Source organism: Camelus bactrianus, chromosome 1, assembly GCF_048773025.1.
Source record: "Camelus bactrianus isolate YW-2024 breed Bactrian camel chromosome 1, ASM4877302v1, whole genome shotgun sequence".
NCBI lineage: Eukaryota > Metazoa > Chordata > Mammalia > Artiodactyla > Camelidae > Camelus > Camelus bactrianus.
Genome location: NC_133539.1, coordinates 52796992 through 52821961, shown reverse-complemented (window position 1 = coordinate 52821961; position 24970 = coordinate 52796992). Strand labels below are relative to the sequence as shown.

Sequence of the window (24970 nt, the reverse complement as noted above, 5' to 3'; positions counted from 1 at the left end):
ACAAATATAGGGAGAGAATGGGAAAGAGAAATATTATTTAATAATGCCCAAACTGTGATAAATGCTTGTTCTAACTCAAATGTCAAATGTAACTTTTGGTGGAGACTCCTGATGTGATAAGCATGTAACCAGAAATCCAGATTAGTTCTGAATGTGAAAAACAATTTTTTCATTTATTGTGTGGTACTCTTGCAAAAACCTGCTTTATCAGGATGTTGGGAAAACAGAGAAGGGTTTCCCCTCATAGATTTTCCAAAAGCAGTATGTAATTTGACAACCGCACCCAACTTCTAGCCAGACCACTCTCAGAGCACTACAAACACACTGGTACACCTCAAGTGTCTACTTTTCTACTGGGAAGGAAGCATACCCAAACAGCTAATCAGAATGTGACAGGGTTTTGCTTTGGTTTTTACCTTCTGTTTTTCTTTTTTTAAAAAAACTGGCTAGAAAGAGGAAACTGGCTTCTGTCTTCCAATAGAAGCCAGGTTCTCCTCTCCCACCTACTACAGTTAAACCATCTGCACTAAAGGAGAAGGAAGGAGGGAGACAAGCATCTTTCATGGCTGCTTTTCTCTCTCTGAGGATCTGATTACACCAGAGGGGAGAGGGCTGCAACCACACTGCTAAACCCTGGCCTTGCGTAGCCCTTTAAATTGAACTGGACACAGTTTCACAAAGTGGAGTCCTTTCTGTCTTTTTATCAAATCCGTGAGAGTTGCTTCAAGTTACAGTTTATATGTGGGGAGAAGTCTATTCAGTCTCCCAGCCCAACGTCCCCTGTGGCCTGCCGTGTGAACGGCTCACAAGCTGTACATGCATGCTGTTTGCACTACTGCGGAAAAGGAGAACGGGCAGCAGGAGAGGGAAAGCCTGTTTTCTGGTCTCTGTCCCAACACCATGGGTTTGGGAACATATTAACAATTCATCCTATAGTGGGGCTCAGCAGGTTCAGCAGACTCGGAACACCTTGCAGAGATTACTTAAACATGTCAGATGAGGAAAAGGAGCCAAGAAGCCTGGCAGAGCATTCCTTCCCTGGGTGTACCTGTCACACACTGGCAAGAGCCACACACAGGTCACTCGTGGGGCTGAAATGAAATTAATCACCTGCTTTCAGAAGGGAGCAGCTTTGGTTTCCTCTAGTTCTCAATATGTTTCTGAACAGAATGCAAAATGCTCACCGTGGTCTCTGAAGCCCTCAGTGGTTTGAATTCTGGCTACCTCGGGGGTGACGTGTGCCCCTGAGTAACCACAGAACTTCCCAATGAGCTTCCGTATTCAGCTTCCAAAACAGAAGAAAGGTTGGCAGCAGCACAGCTTTCTGCCTGAGCCAGTGTCTGCCTCCCCCTGTCACTTAGAATCAGCAGAAAGGTTGGGATGTGTCGTAACGGCACTGTCGAGCTACTTTAGAAATAGCAGTGATTCTGAAATCCTCTGTCCAACATGTTTGTTTCATGAAAGGGTCTGCTTACGCTCAAAGAATTCAAATAATTTACGTGCCCAAAGTTAGAATTAGATTAAGGTTAGAATCTAGTCTTTTAAGTCAGCTTAGGATTTTTCTCTACTGTGATAACATTGTTCATTCATCCTTAACTCATTCATCAAGTACTTACTGGTTGCCTTCTGTTTCCCACTGAAAAAGGCGCGGGGGATTCCACAATAAACAACACATATGCTGGCGCTGCTTTTCCCACTCTGGGTTAATCTTCAAAAGCTACTGCTGAATTACAACTTGAATGAAATTATTTATATTTCAGTGTTAATTTGAATGAAAGGTGGTTTCTCAACTTTTTTTTAAAAAATAAAAGACACCGTTTTTTATTAGATACATCTTGTCCTTCAAGACTCAGTAACTACACCAAGAAGTCTTCCTGGACTATCTCCCCTTAATTAGCCTAAGCAGGCTTTGATTTTCATCCACTATAGATTTCATCACAGGTAGCCTTAGTCCTAACCCCTCACTCTTTCCATCTCGCTGTAGATCCACAAACACATCTCAATAACACAACCAGCAGCGAAAGGAGCGTTAGTGTTCACACACACCCTCCAAGAGACAGAGAGAGGTGCCTGGAGCCACTCCCCACCTCACTTCTTGTTGACCTGAAGAGTGAAAAAAGCATGAAGTTCATTGTTCTTCCAGACTTTCTCCGATGGCCTGAACTCCTAGACAGGCCTTTCGCTACATACTGAGTCTGTGTGTGTGTGTTTGTATGTGTCCATATGTGTTTGTGAGTTGGCAGAAAAGTACGCTATAGGCACGGATACAGTGCTTGAGCATATCTGAATCATATTCTTCACTTCTTCATACCCCAAGGCAAACAGAATATTCTTGCAGGGCTGTAAGCATGATTGTCTCCACTCTGAGAGACACACACACAGATGGGACCATTTAGATGAGTGGTTTCTAGTTTCTATTCCAAAATCCAAAATATTCTACCAACTCATACTGGGAAAAAAATATTAACAAAAAACTAGCCTCCGGACTTACTTGACCATATATATGCCTCCAGGAAAGAACATTAATATTGAACATGATTTATAAGGAAAGGCAAATAGCCCTCCTAGGGTCCTTTCTTTTCCCCTGAAGATACTGCAGTTTCCATTCCGAACAGAATGGTGTGAGATGATTGAACTAACGTATTTCATCTGTTACATTAGTAATGCCTGGGGTTAAGATAGGGGTGGAAGAAAGAAAAGTAAGTGACTGATTGCTAGTGGGTACAGAGTTCCTTTGCGGGGTAATAAAAATGTTCTCAAATTGTTGCGATGGTTGTACAACTCTGCAAATATACTAAAAACTATTGAACTGTACATTTTTTAATAGGCGAACTGCATGTTCTGTGATTGATATCTTAATAAAGCTGTATATTTTTTCCCCCAAAAAATAATTATTTATCTTCCAAAATCCTTTAATTTGTGGTCTGAAGATTGAAAATATGTGTGAGAACTGCTGAGCGATCGCACCTAACTTGTGCACCATTCACACCACCTGTTCCTGGGATGTACAGCAGCCCAATTCCGACACGTAGGCCTGGTAGCCAATTTCACTGGTGGTCAAAGAGCCAATTCCTATGACTGTAGAGTGAATAAGAGAATTGGAGGATTAGGCCTATTTATATAATTCTTACACTTTAATGATGGTCTCCTGACAAAATCTTTTAAAAAGCTTATCAACCACAATTGTCTGCCAAAGGCATCTATTGCTCTACACAAGAATCCAAGGCTTTATATACTGTTGAAGTTGTTTTAATTATTTTCATGAAATAAGATAGGTATAAAAATAAATTAATAATAAATTAAGTCTAAGAAGAAAGTATAACTATTGACAGTAAATTACAGCCACCACTTGCTGTAGTTTTCCATCCCAGGGAGGTTAAAAGCAAGTGTCTAATCATATCAGAAAATATCACTGTCAACTGTTTATTTTAAATCTCAAGTGTAAGCTGGGTTAGCAAATTTCATTGAGATTTCCTTGCAGTCTCCTGACCCTCCATTGTAACCGTCAACTTTCTTAGTGCTGTCTCTTCCTGAAATCTTTGCCTATCTATCCAGGCTTCTGTACTATCTGCCCTGTCCCTTAAGCCCACTATTTAATAGTTTATAAAATAAGAGACTACGGGAAAGTGAAAATGGTTGAGTAAGAGGCCACATACCCCCTCTTCAAAATCCCTCTCTCGTCTACCATTGCATACTTGCCTTTTGAAGCTAGAAGTCAGAGAAGACCTAGTTGAATACACTTACTTGGCAGGTGCTAGAACTAGGCTCAGAGTGCCAAGAGCTGTCCTGACATCATTAGCAGAATCTGAACAAGAACCTAGGTCCCTTGATTTTAGGCAGTGTTTGGTCTGTTATGCTGAAAATACAGAACATTTGCACTATGTACTTCCTATAAGATACTGGATCTATTAAAAACATGATGCTATTCATCATCGTTGTGAAAATTATTTATGGGAAATTCTTGTAAATAAGCCTCGAAGTAAATTATTTGCTTAGAAAGCCAAGCTGTGAGATTAATGCTGAAGATTTTTTGAAGAAGGCAGTGATTCAAATTTTCTTGATGATATGAATTGCTCTGAGGTTCAGCACCTGATCCAGTCACTTTCTTATGGCACAAAATCCAAACATGACTAAGAGGGCTGGCAAAACTTACACATCTTTTCAAACCTCTCCCTCCTCTTTACGCATGCTGTAAACCACACAGCCCTGGGAGATCGTCAAGGGCTCCGGTCTTGTAGCTTTAAGCAGCACTACTGGTTTCCTTCTTCCCTTCCTTTTATGAATGGTTACAGAAAGCTTTTCATTCTTTATTTAATGAAGCTATGATTGTCAGGACAAAATAAGAGGAATGACCACTCAGTGCTTTCTAGTCCATTACATCAAGTGCTCTGCTTTGTCTCCATGTTTAGCGAAATGGACTGACTTTCTGTAACTCTGGCTACTCTTGGTTCTTCCTCCTCCTCCTTTTAATCCTTTTGGAATTATGTGTATATGTATATGTGTGTGTGTGTGTGTGTGTGTGTGTGTGTGTGTGCATGTATGTATGTAGAGAAAAAAGAGAAAAAAATTTGATGAATATGCATTAGTACCTGAAAAATATTCCACATTTTAAGAAATACTGTTTGATTTTCAATTCCAAATGTAGTTTCAGCATTTAAAATCAGAGGTGTTACTTACATGCCTGTTTATTGGTTTATAAGGTGACAGTAGTTATTAAACATGAGTAATGAAAGAATGGATAAAAGGCCTCACAGTATGAATTTCTTGACTCTAAAACACATCTCTTCTTCTCTATTGTCTGCTTAAATGTTTTTGTTTGACGAGATAGTGATTGCTCTCCACACTGCCCTACTGATTAAGTTCTTTACATTATTTTAGTTACAAATGTAAAGGTATCAGGGTCCTTTGAAAATGCACTCACCAAAAAGGAGGAACAAGATATAAACTAGAAACTTAAAAGATCCTAATTGTGATAAGCTAAGTTGAGGACAGGAATTGTCTAGAATACATGAAATCACTTTCAGCTGATTAAGCTCCGAAAATTTCAGTTTCTAAATTTCTGTTCTCCCGACATGTTTAATGGAGCCAGCAGTGATCCCGTTAAAAACAACTAATTCTAACTGATCTTCATAGCTCTCTTAGTCTAATAAACAATATTTGAAGGATGTTCAAACTAAGAGCTCAAGTTTCAGAACTAGTTTAATATTCCCAATAATTCTGGAGTGATGGGGCTGTGAGGAAACTATGACCAAGGAGTATGCTTCGTTACTGGATACCTGTCTGTAAATACGATCGCTAGTGATTCCCAGACAAGAGTCTGGAGTACCCGATCATACGGATGAGGGGATGTTCTTAGACATCCCGCTCATCTCATTTCTTCCTGGCTGTCAGGGTTAAATACATGACCTCTGTAATCAGGCTGTCAGAGTTCAGCTCTTGATTTAGCTACTTGCCAGCTGTTGAAGTTTAGGTGCCTCCATCTCGCTAAACCTCAGATTCCTCATCTGTAAAACAGGACAGGAAATTACAGCACTTACACCACAGTATGGTTCTGATGATCAAATGGGATAATCTCCACATAGCACTCAGCACAGGGTCTGACACTTAACACATGCTCGTTAAGTGCTACTTATTATAGAAACTATGTAATTTTTTTAGAAACTGTGTATTTTCAACAATGAAAAATACTTAAAAACCAACTATCCTAGTCCTCGTCTTAAAGATGAGATAACTGAAGTTCAGAGAGAACCAATGACGTTCCTAAGATCCACATCTGATTAATAAAAATATTGAGGTTAGGATCCTGGTCTCCTTATCTGAGTCCAACATTCTTTCCTTGGCATTATTTTAGTAGGTGTGCAGGACAGAGAATGTCCTAGGACCTGGTTGGTGTTTCCTGACAATAATCAGAAACTGATAAAGAGGAAATGCAGGAACTGGGATAAAACATAGCACCTTAAAAGGAAGGTAAATAACTGCAAGGCTAAGGTGAAGGTGAGGTTTTAGGAATCTATCAGTTTGTCACTGTCTGTGGGCAGAATATCCATTTACTTTGCCTTAATTCTCAGAATGTAAAGGCGGAAAGGAAAATATTATCAAATGCCACTGGATTGTTGTCAAGGAAAGCCAATAAAAATGATTACTCTAGCAATATAAAAATGTTTCCATAAATGCTTAATAATCAACAGTATTTAAGCAGCATGCCACTGAGTAGCTGACAGGGTGCCCATGTTTTATGGACAGCATTTATGGACTTTCATAACCCAAATTTTCACTCTTTATGAGTTGTGTATAAATTTGGGAAGTGGTTGAAACCACATATCAAATCAAAACCGCTTATGAGGCACCCTGCCAAATAAGTGTAAATATCCTTGGGAAATCTCACACATGACACAGAGAGCAGTAGAAGTGGATCTGTCCTTTGGAGGGCTAAAAATATGGATGATTACTTGGGCCTTAGGAAAATTTTGTTCTGGGGAGTGTAAAGAATTTTTCCAACTCCAGGAACATGGGCTGGGAATTTCTTTCTTTCTTTTTTTTTTTAAACACATAATTAGCATTCCAGAAACTGCATTTATTCTTTTTGCTAAATAATTTGGCTCTAGAAACACATATTATATAAAAACCTTTTTAGCACATATCAAATTGCTTGAAGAACTGTCTCATCAATATTTTGTTCCAGAATGCACTGGCATATAGAGGTACCCCATATCTCTTTGTAGAATTTAATTGAGTTGAGGTTATTACTGTGATTGTTTTCAACATCACTGCCTGCATTTCATCCCACTCCCACTCCCAACTCCTTAAGGGCAGTGACCGTATCTTCAGTTCTGTGACCCTAAAGCCTAGCATGGTAGAAAGTTAATATATTTATATTTTATTTTATTTGGAAGGGGAAAAGGAAGGAACAAAGGGAGCGAGGAAGAGAAGGAGAGAGGGATGTGGGGAGGGAGGGAGGAAGGAGGCAGAAAAAGAAGGAAAAGAGGTAGAGAGACACTGAGTTACTGTTTTTCTATTCAGAGGAATGATAAATAGAACTCATCTCTTTCCCAGATCATTATTGATGACCCCAATTAGAAAGAAGTAAAGAGACCATGAAAATAAAATCAACATACAGAAAATCTAGGGTAACCCAGAGCTACACTTCTTACTAGTATTAGTGGAGTATTCTGTGGAAGCCACTCATCAACATCGCTGATTTCTAGCCTCCTGGATGTGTTACTTTGGTAATACTACATCACTGAATATAGCCATGGCAGAAACTTTAGAGTTCTCCACTGGGGAAAGTCAACAGGTTATCATGGAGAAGAGACAGAGCAGAGAATTCTTTCACTGGGAGCCCAGTGAGCACAGTGACACTATCCAGCAGGAGACACCAAACACATGATCGCTAAAAGAGGCTTGGAAGTTCTCTCCTCATAGCTGAAAGGAGGCCGTGTGCTGAAGATGCTATAAATACTCCTCCTCCTATAAAGGAATCATCATCAGAGATGCACTGAAATCTTTTGGCCATAAACATACAGAGATATGGGCAGGCAGAGTGGCAAAGCAGAGATAAGGAGATATGGTTGGAGGATTAAAAAAAAGAAGGCAAAAAAAAAAAAAATTCCAAAGGTCCTAATGCAAATGGCATCCACCTTTAATAAACCCATTAATAGTAAAGGAAGTAAAATAAACAAAATGTGTGTAATTTACAAAGAATTCCCATTTGTATTACAGTAGTGATCAGATTTGGTCCAAAGTTTTGGATCCTCTTACTGACAGCAGTTTTTGTCCTGAATTCTCTCTTTTGGCTTGTTCTGCCCTCAACCCACTCCACCTTCTCAGAATGTCTCTCTACACCCCTCCAGGCAATCACAGGACCCTTTCATTCCCAAATAGTAGAGCTCAACCGGAAATATTGTTATTTTAACATGGATTAGAATGAAATTCAGTAGGAGATAGAGGAAAATGTGGTACAGGACCGCTGGGAATTTGGGCTTGAGATGTTGTAATAGATCTTGTCACCTCCAGTTTCTGTGATTCCATGAGACTCACCATACCTGGGTAATTTGTGCTTGTCACATACAGCAGACAAAGATAATAGTTACATCAGTCCAGAAACAGACTACAGGCAGCACTTCAAAATCTATCCAAGAGGACAATACCTACCCAAGCTCAGAGACAATGTAAAATAAACCGCCCTTTGTGATTACCTTCAAGTTGAACTTCATCTACACGTTTCAATTACCTTTCAGTGTACATATTAAACTCAGACTAATTGAGACATTTTTCAGTCGGAATCAGTATTGTTTAGTACAGAGCACAATCTCTATTTGCTTCCACTGACCAGACACATTTTTAATCAAATAACTGAATGGAATAAGCAAGACTGCAGGAAGAATATATGAATGAGTAAACAAATTATTATCTATAAATTAAATCTGTCCGATTTTCATTCATTCATCACTTATTGAGCATGTACTACATAAAATATTTTATTAATTCATTTGAATGATCATAACTTGAGAAATAATAAAACTGAATTTCCTTTAAAATATATTATTTTTAGACTTCATTGATTAAAGCTGTCTTCCTTTCTGTTAAGCCAAATCATGAGCATATACCTAAAGTCACATTATATCTTTCTGTCTCTACTTACAATTTCAGAAATCCCAGTTCATAAAATATGATCTGAGCAATGCCAAATATTTTCTATATTTAAAATTATGACTAATTTTTAAGATTTATGGAAATTACATAAAGGTAGTCTGTCATATGCAAAATGATTTCCAGCCATCATCTCTAAGGCTGGAACTCAAACTTTAAGAAGAGTCGTTAACAAGATTCGTTTTGCTGAGTAAATGAAAACCAAAACCATTCTTATCACATGCCTTACCTTTTCCAGGGAAATATTCCCATCTTCTTAACCTCAAGGTCTGGCCCCTGGGGCAGGTATGTAGTTGGAATAAAGATTTAAAATGAGTCACTGGTAGAAAGAGGTGTGTGATTTATCTGAAGCTAGAGAATGCTAATAACAATAATAATTAATATAATTGGGCTTCTTCCTCACAGAATTTTGGGGGAAGATGGAAGAAGTAGACCTGAAAATGTCTAAAATTTGCAGTACCTAATCTGGAGAAATGGGTATCATGGCAAATGTCCAATAACTACTTTCTCAATCTAATGTTCAGATAACAAGACATTTCCCAGACCATTCTCATGGAGTAGGTCCTTTCCAAAGGGCACAATGTGGTCCAGGCCAAATTTGAGTCCTTGGACACATCGTGGGTTAAATCACTAAATCTCAAGGAGTAAACCCAACCTTTTAAACTGGCACAGAAGCAACTTTATCTTCAAGGTTTGGGGCTGAAGGGTATTCATGGGTCATACTAGGCCAGAGAAAGACCTTGGAGACTGCTAGTCTCCTTTACCACTATGAATGGGTTGGGGTGAGGGGAAGGTCTAATGTCCAGGGGTGAAATTCTGTTAAATTCATCTTGCACTGGGAATGCTCTGTTCCAATTCTGCACAGGCTCTTTGGGCAGTAACAGTGAAAACACTCCAAGTTAGAGCTCCAAGCCAAAGAGAATCCAGTACCTTTTTGTAATCATAGTCAACACTCGATTATGTATGCATATGGCAGAAAGTAGTGTCTTCAATAATAAAATGATAATTTATGTTTGACTTCACAACATGTTCTATATTTGGGGTTTTTCTTTTGTTTTTGGCAACATCAACAGACTTATTTTCCTAATTAGCCTGACCTCGATTAATGTCACAATTAACATTCTCTGAGCGAACGTACACATACGCACACTGCTCACCAGTCGGTGGGGAGAATGCCTGGAAACATACTGTGGGCTAGGGAAAGGTGGTCTGAGATTATGTTTTTGCTGCCGGCAATTCACAAACTAGATCATCTGAATCAGTAAGGAGTTGGCTGCATTCATACCAGGCACTTCCTAGAGCCAAATAATCACATGAGCTAATTCCCATCCACAAAATATACGTAGCTTCAGTAATTTCTTATGAAACTAAGTCTATCCAGCACACAGAATATATATTTTTTAAACCAGGATTACCTTGTTTTACTCTTTATGCCAGTTCAGTTAGGAAGGTAATTGCTAGATTTGTTTAGTACCGGCTGCTACACAGACCTGCCTGAGTTCTCTCTCAGGCTTGAAGACAATTTGAGAACTTAAGTGGCCAGAGTTAACTCTTAGACGTACCACTTTGGGAATTAACTGAAGCTTCCCTGAATTTCCTGAAAACACCTTCTGGACATTTCCCGTCTCCCTTGATGGCGCAGGTGGCCCTTCTTTCCGAACAGGCCCCCTGGCCCACCCAGCACCAGCGTCTGCCCCGGAGGTCGCTCACCTATCTTCTCCTCGGCTTGGCTGCCCTCCGCAGTCTCCGTCGGAGGCTGGGCTGCTGCCTTGGCAGCAGCATCCTCTGCAGCAGGGGTGGTGGCGGCAGCAGCAGCAGTGACAGCAGCAGGCACGTCGGCTTGTTTAGGCTCCTCCTTGGCTGGCGCGTCTTCGGCCTTGGAGGACGGCGAGTTGTCAGTGGAAGCTTTAGTGGCACTTTCTGTCTCAGCCGAGCCGGTCTTCTCCTCCGAGGCGGCAGGAGCCTGGGGGGCTGCCTGCTCTGTGGCAGCATCGGGGGCGCCCTCCCCCTTCTTCTCCTCGGAAGGAGTTTCGCCGGCTTTGCCGGCCTCCTCGGGCTTGGGGCCGGTGGCTGAGGCCACTTCAGCGGGAGTGGAACCGTCTCCCTCCTTCTTCTCGGCGCCATCAGCAACCGCGGCGTCATCCTTCTCATTCACCTCGGCCTCGGCGGCGGGGGCATCACCCTTCTTCTCTCCTTTGAGCTTTTTCCTCGTTATGTGTCCACGGAAGCTAGCCTGAATTTTGGTCGCGGCCTTATGAGCTTTATCTTCTGGTTTGATGCCATCTTGTTCAATCTTTTGGTCCTCATCATTTTTTTCAACCTTTATGGAGAGAAGGAGGGAAAAAGGAGAGATGGAATAATGTTCTTTTCCTTCAGATCACAGCAGTCAACAAGTATTTGTTGAATGACTTATTTTGTGCCAGGCACTGTGCTTGGAGTTAAGAAATCAACAATACTCTGGAAATTCAGACCAAGCCCCCTCTTTCCCAGGTGAAGAACTTAGGAGAGAACACACCATTTTATGGGGAAATTAATGTCCTTTTGGCCTTCCAGAATCACTGGCATGGTTTTATACGTATTTCTTTCCCCAGCTCAGTGTCCCTCCATTGTCAAACTTAAATCAGCCCTTTTGTAGACGTATCTTGAAAATTCAAATCACACTCACCCTAGGTCTTGATCAAAGTGCTCTGAAAGATACTGATTTTTTAAGGTTTCTGAGCGCGACTTCGTGAAAAACTTTATGATTTAAAAAAAAATATTACGGAAAAGTCTATTTTTTCCCCAAGATTTCAAGTCTGAGGAAACCAATCAATTTGGGGTAAAGAGTATAGTCAAGGTTTAGACAGCAAATTCCATCAGGGTCTTGTGTGAAACGCAAATGAGTCCAGGCCTTTGAGGGATTCATTCAGAATGTGACAACTCAGAGTGCTGGTCACAAAATGGTGTCTGCTTTCCTCTGTACGTGGTCCAAAATCAGTAATGAGCATACCAGACCTTCAAAATTTGAATTCAGAAAATGGCCATTATTCCTGGGTTTTAAAAAAAGAATGGAAAACACTGCTTCCACTTTTGAAAGAGTGGCACATATTCACTAAACCACAATTTCTTATTCCGAAAGCAGTTTAAGCTGAAAATGAGTTTTATATTATCAATAGAGCCATCCCAGTACTAAAGGCAAAGACTAGAATACAAAATCTTTACTATTTGATCATGTTACAGCATAACATAGGCTGAAAATAACTTTTTCCCACATGGAAATTAAATCAGAGGATAGGAATAGAAGGTACAGTCATGAAAAGGAATGTCTGGGCAAATACTCAAAATTCTATATAGCTCCACTGCCTACCATGACACCCCAATGTGGTTACTTATAGTTTCCATATAACCATTATATTGGTTTCAGGTGTGTAACATAGTGGTTCAATATTTGTATATATTCAAAAAAAATCACAATATGTCTAGTTAACTTTAGTGAAGTGTTTTAGGCACTGGGGAAATACAGCAGTGAACAATGCAGCAAATTTCCTTCAAAAGACCAATAATTAAAGGATGCTTATCATGTACCAAGTCCTGTGCTTGGCCCCAATCTTGACCTTGGCCTTTGCTCTAGTTTAGGATGCAAATTGCAGCAGGCCAACACAAGGTATGTTTTCCACCTGTCATGCCAGCTCTGCCCCAGTGACCCAGATCCTGTTCATCATGATGTAGACCTGTCTGGCATTCTTTGTACAAGCATATGGGTCTGTATTGCTTAGGTCCATCAACATGCTAGTAGATATACAAAGGTATTTTTGAAAATAAGCTGTATGTGAGAGTAAAAGCAGGACTGACAAATTTCCAGTAAAACCCAAGACAAATTTTTCTTCTTCTTCTGTTAACTGTGCATGTACCCATACAAAGAATGAAGGAGTGATGAAAGCACTTTGGAGGGGCACATCCTGCTCCCTCCTCCCCCGGCCATGTTGCCACACTGCTCAGTGCTCCGATGCACTGATGCACTACCACCTTCCTGCTCTCCTGCTGCTCTTACTGACTCCTACTGGGACGCACACAGCACAATCTGGGGCACGGGAGCAGCTGTCCCTGCCAGGAGCTCTCTGCTCAGAGATGGATGCATAACCCTGTTAAATTAACAGTTGTGAATGAAGCATGCAGCCAAAATGTTGTTAATTTATTTTACTCTATCTTGAGTTTTCTGAATGAGGCACCATCTTATATGATAAGACATCTGCAGTTGGGTACTGATGCCAAGTGGTTCTTTAACACAAATACTGCTCCTCATGAATGTGAACAAACCAATTATTTCAGAGTGGGCAGGTGAGCAGAAAAGATCTCCAGTGACTCAAGAAAAAACACATCACTCTTTTCTCTTTAACAGCACAGAGGAAAGGGGATAAAACCCTTGAAAAGCCTGGAAACCATAAAAAGAAGGAATCTGAGAGTCTGAATGACATGAAGAAGATACTTTACATGGAAAGGAAGTGCCCCTCTCAATTCTTTCCACCCCACCCCCAAGCCATCTCTGTCTCTCCCTCTTTCTCTCTGTTTCTCAGATCATCTGCCACTTTAACTTTCCAAATGATCAGGACTTAAACTTCTGTGCACAGGCTCTATGTTAAAATGACTGTTTAGAAAGGCTCAGACTAGATTTGGGTGCCAAGACTGTGGGATCAGGCTCACCTGAACAATTCAGGAGTGTAAGGGGCACAAGAGAGGAAGGGGTGGGCAAGAAGGGAGAGAATCATGAAAGACCATAGTTAAGAGAGAGGTGAGACAATCCTGTAAGAAGAGCAGAGTACCCTAGTAGGTGGACACACCCAAAGAGGTGCTGCAAGTACCCCACAGGCATGATGCAGCTCCTCCTGGAGGAATGCTGGCCCACTTAATATCATCAGAAACTTAGGGGAACTAGATTTTAGGGATAGGTTGGAAATAGACAACTAATACAAATTTTTTCAGAGCGACAGAGAGACAGGGATGGAGGGGGAAGGGGAGAAGGAGAATGGGGAGAAAGGAGGGGGAGGGAGGGAAAAACCAGCCTAAGATGAGCTCAAACTTAAATGATTGAACAGAGGTACCCAGAAAGGAAAGTATTTTAAGTAAAAATTGGATCTAGAGCTAGACAATGCCAGATTGTGTGTGTTTCTTTCTTTTTGTACCTATAATTGACTCCATAAATATGGCTTAAACTACAGGCATTTTCTGGTAAAATTCCTTTCACAGTACTGGGGGTAATTGCACTAGGAGTGTATCTTGCTGAGAGAGGAGACAAGAAGGACGAGAACATTTTCCAAGACTGGCTGCTAGGGTACCCCCAAGGTGTCAGACCACATAGATCTTTTCCCAACTGGAAATAGAAGTGCTTCCTTAAAAATAGATAAACAGCAAGTTCATACTGTACAGCACAGGAAACAATATTCAATATCTTGTAGTAACCTATGGTGAAAAAGAATATGAAAGTGAATATATGTATGTTCATGTATGACTGAAGTATTATGCTATACACCAGAAATTGACACAACATTGTAAACTGGCTATGCTTCAATAAAAATATACATTTTTATTATAATATATATATTATTATGTATATAATATATACACACAAACAAGAAGTGCTTCCTTAAAACAAAGAATATTTGAGCCCAGAGATAGCAGAGATCACCTGGTACATTCAGCACAACACTTTCAGCTTCTAAATGGAAAAGCCATGCCCTGAAAAGTTAAGTCACTTGCCTCAATTGATAGAGTGAGTGAGTCTGTCAGTGGCCCAGCTTGTAGTTGAACTCAGGTCTTCTCCCCAGCCAATCAACCCCAAGTCCAATTCTATTGCATTAGTGACCTGGAATAGCTTAGTCTTTCTTGCAGCAGATTATCCATAAAGCATCGTGTCAACATCCTCATTCACCTATTCATTTAACAATACTGAGTGCCTCTGCCAGGCACTAGAGAAACCCTAGTGAACAGAGAGAAAGGGATCTATCCACACAGGATTCCTTTTATAATACACTTTAAAAAGTAACCTCACAGTATTTATAATCAATAATTTCCCAGGAATTCAAGGAGACACCTGATGAGATGGCATTACACCCATCTTATAAAGTAAGGCCAAGTGTCAATACGTCAGTTATGGATGCAGAAGGTCCAGAAAAAGGCGATCCTGGTATTTAATGGCTAAAGAGTCAGTTTATAATCTCATTAAGATAGATTTATTTTTTAAACTCAATCTTGCCACAAATAAGTTTTATGCTGAGCTCTGATGAAATTCTTTCATTTCTGCATGGAATTGTTGCTATATGTTAATTAACAAAGGTGGACGTGCCGACACAGTTCCTTATATGTAGGAAGAGTCACCATAATTTGTCAGAAATCTTCATGGCTATAGTTTAGAATCTTTTTAGAGTCTTTACTGACCAGTTTGTTTGGGAGTCCTGTAATTTCTAAAATCTTAGAGGAAACCAAGGCATGGGAATTTTTAACTTTTCAACCAAGATTAAAATCTTGGCTGAATATTGGTTTGAAGAATATGAAGGGTATCTTTATACTAACTTGTTGGGATCTAGTCAAATTTTAAAATCCATTAAGTAAAAGGGCAGTAATTTTCATCAATATTTAAGAATCACGGATAAGAAAGCTAAGTGTAAGAGGTAGTTATTTAATACCCAACATTGTTGCTCTGGTTAATAGTTTCCTTTTCCTCTGGGGGAAGAGGAAGTGGACAACATAGGATTCAGTCTAAGATGTCCAAACATTTGCATTCATTATGTTACAAAAGAGCTTTAGGCAAAAATCTATAAATGCCTAACTTTCAAGACTAAAATAACATCATCCCTCCAATTGGGACACTTCGATTCATTTATTTTTTTCTAATTATCATAGGAATACTTCAATCTTCCAAGCATAGAGGAATTTGACCCTGAATCTACTTCCACTAGCTCTAAGTACTACTATGATAATATTTCAAATTTTCTCACGAAGAGGACTGAATTTTAAATGCTTTAAAAAAAATCACTGATGTGGACCAGTTCTTCTTGCTAGGAACATTTTTAGTAAACCAAAATATTTTCCATCTGACTGAGCAAAAGATATTTCCAGGAAGCAACACTGAAGGGCCAGAGATACCCTAAGCAAACTTTTCTCTAACACACTACAGTTTTCATGCCTATCGGAATCTTTTGCAGCCCATGAAAGAACCAGAATAAAGTGCGGATGGGTATGTATGAATCTAACAAATACCTACTTGCAGCTCACTCTATATTTATGAATAATTTATGGGGGTGAAATTCATGTAAGAATATTTCTATTTTTCAGCATAGTTGATTTGATCATAGTTGATAGCATATAATTTAGGGAAAATGCCCAAGTATTAAAGAAATTATCAGTGGAGCTTCTGTACTTGATTTAAATCTAGTCCAAGATCAGAAATAAGAGAATAAGATAATGGGTCTTCAGCTCACTTTCATATAGTAATTTTTTTCATATAGTAATTATTTAACATGTGCAGCCCAGCTACTTTCTAAACAGTATGAGGTGGCATATTCAACACAGTATAAGGCACTACTGATGGGGAACTCTGTTTCCATTCAAAAGAGTTATCGTTTATTTTATTCTGTATATTCATAACTCTATTTGTCCTGCAAAGATAGATGGAGAAAAGGCAAAGAGCACACTATAATTGGTACCCTCTAACAGACAAAAAAAAAAAAAAACAGCACACGAAAGACTTTTCCTATTTTGCTCACAGCTGAATCTCCAGTTTCTAGAATGGTGCCTGGCATACAGTAGATGCTAAATTAATTTTGTGGAATAAATCCAAAATTTGAACCTCACAATTAGTTCCATTTAAGAAAAATGATGACAGGAAAATTAATCTGGAATCCCACCTTGTCAACTTTTAAAATCTTTCACTTCCCAGTGATGGATTTCAAGAGCACGTGGCAAAGACAGGCATAGGTTTCGCCAGCACCTAACCGAATAACTGACTTTATACAGTGAGGCTGAACAAAGAAAACAACTATAGAAATGAAAGAGGTCAGACAAGGAGAGAAGATATAAAACTACAGAAATGACATTTAAAATAATAATTTTAAAAGCACTTAGAAAAGGAAATAAATCTAAGATAAAACACCTAACATACTCATCTGTGAGTTGGCTGGAATCATATCAAGTGTATTATTTTTCAAATATATATTTCTGCTTTTTCATAAGTTAAACAAGTGAAAATATTCATGGAGGATTGTTGGAGACTCTCTCCTTCCCTCTATTTTGACTTAATCTTTATAACAAACCCCATGGCCTAAGGCTGTAGGCTAGAGATGACTAGTTCCTTAGATATTCAAGAAAGGAAGCCCCATTCTGTAGCGTTAAGGTACTGGACTCTCCCTGCCTGGGTGGGGATACCAGCAATCCTGGCGATGATGTGAGATGGAAATAAACTCAAGACGTTATTTACTTGGAAAAATAAATGATAGTAACTTGAATTTTTATATTTACATAGCACTTGCAACCTCATAGAAATTTCCCCAATGAATTACAGTGAAGTAGGCTGAGCAATTGTGCTAATCCCCTTTATAAAATGAAGAAACTGAAACAGGTTGTGGAAAGCCCCACAAATGAGGAAACAGGTCTTAAACCTAGGCCCCCAATCACTGACATTTTAAGGAAACTAACAGAGAATTCAATCTGAGAATTTAACACTAAACATTCAGAAAGTGTCCCTGAATAAGTAGCAATTCTAGTATCAGCACTAAGACGAATTAAAGTACTTTTTAATGAATAGAATTGGTCTACATTTCAGGGCTTATAACAGAGGTGGCTCCAGAATCCCTATATAGAAGGGATTAGGGGCAGGAACACGTTCGGAAGAGGGGAACAGGTGATTTTGCTTGAAACTGCACTTGGACAGCAAGCATACTGCCTTGTACAGTGTGCTTATTTCTGTGAGGCGGACGGCAGGATGCTTCGGCAGGGGCATTGCTATCTGCAACGGTCATTTGCACGCGCTTTCATGTTCTGTATCGATCACCAGGTAAGTGCCCATTTCAAACAGTAGTTGAGAAATACAAAGAAAAAAAATTTCTTTGTTTCTGAAAAGTTGTTTTCTTTCTGATTCTAGAAGATATGTTGCTGTATTCTTCCATGTGTGGAAAAACTGATTGAACTTTTGTTGGGAATGTCAGGTAAATAGCATACAGGGTCCGGACAGACTTTAATCAACTGGATTTCTATCCCCAAGCTGCTGGATAGTTTAAGGACAAACACACAAGACTCTAGAAAGTCTAAGTTTGCTAATGCTATTTGTTACTCCTGTCATTCTTTTTCTCTTGTCCCTCCCTTTGTTTTTGGCACCCAGCTCTCTCTAGGTCATCTGGCACTGTCACACTGACGACATGCTCCCTGGCAGGGCTTTTGGCTCAAATGATCTAAGTTCAAATCCTGCTTCAGCCATGGCTCAAATATATGACCTGACGTAAATCCTTAATTTCGTTAGAATTCAGTTTCTTCCTCCCTCATGTCGGGAAACTCATACTTACTGTGCAGAATCTTTTGAGGATGAAAGAAAATAGTATTTGTAAAATGCCTGGTACTTAAAAAACTCTATAAATAATTGCCTGAGAGAAAACAATACAAATGAAGTGAAAATTGCTACTTTCTGGAGACTAGGGATTGGGTGCATTATTTGATCAATATTTTATGGTTTTCTCTCTCTGATAGCTCATGAAGGAATTTTTCAGGACTATGAATATTTCATAAAATTAATAAATGCTCTTCTCAAAAAAAAAAACAAAACTCTTTAAAGGTACTCTAAAATAGCCTCAGGTCTTTGCAGAAAATAATTCTAATAACAAATTGAAAAATTATACAGTACTATGTGCCAAGTACTCTTCCAAGCACTTTATTATATCATATATATATATATATATATATATATATATATATATATGCACACACGAATATATTTATTAAATTTAGCTCTAATAAGGCCTTTAATGGGTACTATTATTTTACAGGTGAAGGGACTTAAGCACAAGGACATTAAATAACTTGCTCAAAATCACATAGCTAGTAAGTAGCAGAGCCAGGATTTGGACTCAGAATACTTTGTACAGGTTCCACGTGAGGGCAAATGACCCTAGGAAGACAGAGCTGGTCCACTCTCTGCAGGATTCTCCTCCCGGCTCCCAGGCTAGGTGACAAGCGGAGTGCAGGCTGGGAGAATCCGGAGCACGGCTTGGTCACATTCAGTGCCTGCCACTGCTGAGCTAGTTACCAGTGTCTAAAGGAACTGGCTTCAGAGCTGTCAGCCCGATTTCATCTTCCCCTGTCAAAATCCCTTTACAATCGAAAAGTACAAATACATTTTCAGAGCAGGGGCTGTGGTAACATGACCTCATCATCCAGGTGATGCTGTGACTCATTTTCCTCGTGAAGATTTTGACAGGGAAGATTCACACTTGAGAGGCTGAGAATAGCCCAGAGACTAGGTTCCTATTAATTCTGAAAGCAGGAGAGAGAACATATCCAGAGCAAAGAGAGCAACACTGGGGGAAGTGTGAGAGGAGGGCCTCAGGTCAGGAATTACTGCTATTTAATTAAATGAGAAAAGCAGATGAATAAAGTGGAGGCACCCTTATTTTTACCAGGGGGCGGGGGCTGAGCTGGTGGCAAAGAGCTGGTTTTATGATTTATTCCTGGGTCTGAGGACTCAAATCCAGCCAGAGTGCCTGAACTAAACAAAACCTTTTTCTTGAACCAACTATTCCTGTTGTTTGTTTCACAGTTGTGTGGAGGTAGATAGGGAAATCTATTTAGAACCATTCCATGGATGCCATTTTTGTTGCTCTGATTATATCCAACCCCCCCCCCCCCAAGTGGCATACTACTTATGCCACACAGCTCCTTGGAAGAGTTTAGTGACAGTGTTCATCACGGCACCAAGAACCAGCTTTGTGGCTCTGCCAGGAGAAAACAGTGCACCCTTTGGAGCTATTGAAGAGAAAATTCTCTCCTTTCTGTTTTTGAAACCAGTCAAGCAAATTCTACCCCTTCTAGATTAATCCAGATGAACCTGCTTTCCAAGGATTTATGATAACCTGATCTCCGAGCCAGAGCCATTAGGTTCATTGGGTAAAAATAAGGAGGTATTAAGCCTGATTCTGAGTTCTTGAAGTCAATGAAAATTATTTTCTTTTCCTCTTGACAACTATGAGATGTGTCATAAGCCTCTTGTGTGACTCAAGTGCCACACAGAACACGACGTCTGTGTCCAGCACTGTGAAACTCCAAAAAATGACAGGTTATAACACAGGGAAGCCTTGGAGACTGTTCCGAACTCCAGAGTTCCAGGAAGACAGGATGATGCAACCACTCTGCCCACAATTTGGATTTACTCAAGTCAATGATTTCTTCATCCTCCTGTGTCAGTTCAGGACTAGACCCAAGAATAGGAATAAAAGATTCCTAGGGGATTCCTCTCCCAACGGTTGGGGCAACTCAGTGACTCCAGGTTAGAATAATTTGCTAGTTTCTCCCCAGGCTGAACTCATAGCAAAAGCTATGTCAAAGCCTGGTACCTCTGCATCTCTAGTAAATGCGTGCACATCAGCCTGCCTGTGGCAATGCAGAGAATCACCCCAGAAACACACAACAGATGATTTAAATCACTGTGGAGAATCAAGGTAACAAGGAGGTACTGGTGGCAGTGGTGGAGGGGGTGTGCAAAAGAGACTTAGACAAAGATTCTCCTTTTACCAATTGTCTGAAATTTCACCATCATTCCCTTATTTTAAGGTTTAAAACAGACACTGAAAGCTAACACTATAGAAGCTCTCTAAACTGGTTTGTCTTCCCTTCTAGGCTACATATTTTATCAGATTAAGCTAAAATACTTAGGGTTTTATCATAAGGTGCCCAACTCCCCACCCACTCCAAAAATTTTTAAATATTCCCTTTGCTTAGTAGGCTAAGAAGTTATGAATTGCTTTAGCATTTGAGCAATTTATAGGATGGACCCAGCCTGTCCTTCTTGCTTCTCTCATGAGCACATTCTTTACTTTAGCCAAGCAAATCCACATGTTGCTCATTGAACACGCTCCTCATTCCGAGGGTTCTGTGAACTCACTTACAGGTTGGCTCTCCACAAACACCTTTCTGTGTTTTGTGTTGGCTGGAACCCCACACACCCTTCACAACCCATCCCAATCCTCACGTCTTGGTTGGAGAGTTTTCTCACATCCTCCTCCTTGGGCAGCCTAGAGGTCAGCAAACTTTTTCTGCAAAGGGCCAGGGAGTAAATACTTTTGGCCTTCTGAGCCACATGGTTCTGGTTGTTCAACTCTGCTGTTGTGGAGTGAAATAAGCTTAGCTGCAACATAAATGAGTGAACATGACTGTGTTTCAATAAAACTGTATTTATGAACAGTGAAATTTGAATTTTACATAATTGTAAGGGATCATGAAATATCATTACTCTTGATTTTCTGGAAGCCATTAAAAAAATGTAAAAACCACTCATAGCCTGAAGGGGTAGTTTGCCAGTCCCTGGGACAGGGTTTACATCTATGTTAAACTCCACATGCTGCTCACTGAAAACTGCTCCTCATTCCCTGAGTTCTGTGACCTCACTTACAATTTGGTCCTCCTCAAACATCTCCCTCTGCTTATCTATCCATCTGCCTCTCTATCTTTGCATTGTAGTTATTGACGTTAGCTATTCTTCGAACTCCTCATTACTCCATAAACTCTTTGAGGACAGGAATATTGTCTTATTAATAATAGAGACTGTGACATTGTGATTTATAATAAAAAATATATATTGATCTTCATCCTCATTTTTGGCAAAGAGCTCCTAAAACCCTTGGAATTTCTGGTGATGAGAGCAATAAAAGTGTTTTGTTATGTTAATGAGGTGATGGGGTGGAGGGGCTGGTTGCCAGGAGAACTTTCAGTCCCACCCTCTGACCTCCTGGGAGGAGAGAGGCCGGGAGATTGAATTAATCACCAATGGCCAATGGCCAATGACTGTGTAATGAAGCCCCTGTACAAACCCAGAAGCACAGGGTTTGGAGAGCTTCCAGGTTGGTGAACATGTGGAGATTTGAGGAGTGTGGCGTGCTCAGAGAAAGCATGGAAGCTCTGCACTCTTTCCCCATACCCTGGCCTAAGCATCTCTTCTATGTGGCTGTTCTTGAGTTCTATCCTGTTATAAACCAGTGAACTAGCGAGTAAATGAGTTTCCTGAGTTCTGTGAGCTGCTTTAGCAAATTAATCAAACCCGAGGAGGGGGTCATGGGAACCTCTGACTTACAGCCATTTTCAGAGGAACAGGTAATAACGTAGCCTTGCAGTTGGCATCCTGAGTTGGAGAGGGTTGTCAGAACCTCCAATTTGTAGCCAGTCAGAATCACAGGTAACAATCAGAGCTTGCGATTGGTGTCTGAAGTGGAGGGCGTCTTGCAGGACTGAGCACTTTACCAGTGGAATCTGCTGTCTCTGGGTAGATAATGGTGGAACTGATATGAATTGTAGGACACCTAGCTGATGTCTGGAGAATTGCTGGTAGTGTGGTATGCCCCTCTCCCCACCGCCACATGGCACTGGGTTTGAAATAGGAGGAAAGGGGGCAGGACACAACCACTGAAGGAATGGCAGCAATTGAGGACAGGACAAACTGGTTAGGACCAAGATGGCAGAAGATTTGACTTCCAGTAGACCTTGAGCCTCATGGCACACCCACAGGCACTGTGACAGTTCCTAGGCTGAACTTAAAAGGTCAAAAAGTAGGCGGGGGGCGGGGGGAGTCTGTTTCCCAGATATCCTTACCCCTTGTCCAAAGTAGTTGTAATAACCCTACTCATTAGCATATAAAATTACCAAGCCCATAAAACCTAACAACTCCGCACCTCGTGGTCGCGGTCGCGTTCTCTCGTCTTCTGAGACGGCCCCGCTTTCTGTCTATGGAGTGTGTATCTTCCTTTACTTTAAACTAGACATCCTCCCACCTCTCAGTCTCTCTTTCTTTCACCTTTCTGAGATGGCCCACATTCTGCTGTGCAGTGTGTATCTCCTAAGCTGCTTCCCCTTCTGAGTGAGACAGAATTCTTTTTCTGGGCAAGGCAAGAACCTATTCTATAAAAGGTTCAGGACTCTAATTTTAAGACGCTAACATTTACTGATCACTTTGCTAAGGCATGAGCCAAATGTTTTGCAGGAAAATCTCATAACAAACATATGAGGTAGGTATGACGATAAATATAATAATGTATGAGGTAGCGGCATTATTATTTTCACAGATGACAAAACAATACTTGGGGAGGTTCTATATTTAGTAAGAGTAGAGCTATGATTTGATTATTTAGGCAGACCGCAGAGCTCACCCTCTCTACCATATATACACGCCATATAGACACATGTATAGAGTGATAGCCTCTATCACTGTTTCACATACTAAGGATTTAATAAAAGCCTGGTGAACGTGTGTTACAGTTGGGATTAAATTGCTTCTTTCCTGAGAACAGCTTCTAACAAGAAAGACTGAAAAAGAGCTCACAGAGCAACTGAAAGAGGCCGGGCAGAGCACTGGGAGGCAGGCAGTCTTCAGAGAAGTGAGAAATGGGTGCCACTGAAGCTCCCCTGCCTTCCAAGGGCCCTGCCCTGTCACTGCCCAGCTGTTCGCTTAACTCAGACACTGCACAGAGGCACTCAGACCTGCATCCGGGTATCACACGCAGCTGGAGAAGAAGTGCAGGACCCAAGTGACCCTGGGAAGATGCAAAGAGAGCCCTGCTGAGCCCCAGGGGCAGGGCTAGGCCTGTGAGCTCACAGCGTGCCAGCTGCACTCCCAGAAGGAGAGAAATGAGCTGCAGCTGGGAGGACACTTGTGCGACAGAAAAAGGACTTTTTTTTTTAACCATCAGAGTTGAGTGAGTTGCTTATGTGCAAAAGGTTTTGTGGAAGCAAGTGAGATGGTGCTAAGTCACTAGACAAAAGATCACACCCTCCAGCTCAAGAACCCTGTCTCTAGGGACTGTTTCTGACAGCCTCGGGTCTGGGTGAGACAGAGCAGGGGAAGGCAGCTAGATTAGCTGAGGGAGCACAGGGACCTGGTAACAGAAAAAACAAGGGCTCCTTAAATCCCCAGGTTGTTCTATCAGTGAGAAAAGAAAGGCGAGGAGGAAAGATGGTGTCCACAGTTTTGCTGCTCAGATACGGAGCAGCAGCATCTGTACCTCCCACAGCTGGACAGCAAGGCCCTCTCACCCTGCCCCAGATCCACTGCTCAGGATCTGCATTTTCACAAATCTTTTACACATCACAGCATAAAATGTACTGGCCTGTAACACTCAGACTAAACACACCTGTCCTGGGAGATCCTCAGTTCCTTTTGAGTATCTCCTTAAACCAGAGTACAATTTCAGATGTGCCTCTATTATGAAATTTAGAGAAATAAGAAGCAGCAGGTAAATTAGCAAAAGCCCAGGATGGGCAATCAGGAGACCACGGTTGTAAATCTGACACATCCCATCCCAACCCAACCTCATGGAAGTCTCTTCACTTCTCTGGGCCTCGGTTTCTGTGTCTGTACCCTGGGGGAATTGATGAGGAGATTTAAGATTCAAACATTCAAAGTATCAAAGTCCTAATTGTGTGCGAATGTATATATGTTCTGTTTTCTTCTTTCCTGAAAAAAGCAAGCATCAAAGAAGCTGACTGTGACCTAATCCTACTCAGAATGGACAGGGTCTCTTCCCCAAACTTTAACCTCTACTGTGACTTACCTTCTATAATTAGTTACGTAGTACATTGAACATATCATGAGACTAAGATCTTTCTCAAATGTGCCAGTCCCCGGGAAGGATTACTGAGTACACACAGGATATATCCGCTGGCCAGCCTCCTCTGCGCAGAGACTCTTGACTCTGCATAGTTCAAGTTGCCTTTACTTCTATGCTTCTGCAAGCTAGCAAATGACCCACCTCATTAGGAAAGCAGAAACCACCTTCCTTTAAGCATCTAATTCCAACCCTCTCAGGATGCAGGGACACATCATTCATCAGTCAGCAAAAAGCTGTACCTTCCCCAAAACCTTTGCAGGAGAGTGAAGGAACGCCTTACTCGACAATTTTTAAAGCCAACTTGTCAGTCTGTATGGAAAATCTGAATGAAACCTCCCGTCCTAGTTGGGGGGAGGGGTGGAAAAAAGCAAGACTGCTAAAAATAAATAAATAAGACATGCAAATCACTCATCCTCTGCCACAGTCAGCTTCAACCTATTTAAACCAGAAAAAGAGGTCAGAACACAGGGCGAGAAAGCTCTAACTCCTGT

General features: G+C 40.8%; 1 protein-coding gene across 1 annotated transcript in view; it reads right to left on the bottom strand.

Moving 5' to 3' along the window:
* GAP43 (growth associated protein 43) overlaps positions 1-24970 on the bottom strand; it is a 92085-nt gene that overhangs the window by 32694 nt on the left and 34421 nt on the right. Inside the window, exon 2 of the mRNA XM_010970831.3 lies at positions 10360-10969. Within this exon, the coding sequence (XP_010969133.1) occupies positions 10360-10969 (610 nt within the window). The remainder of the gene's footprint in view (positions 1-10359; positions 10970-24970) is intronic.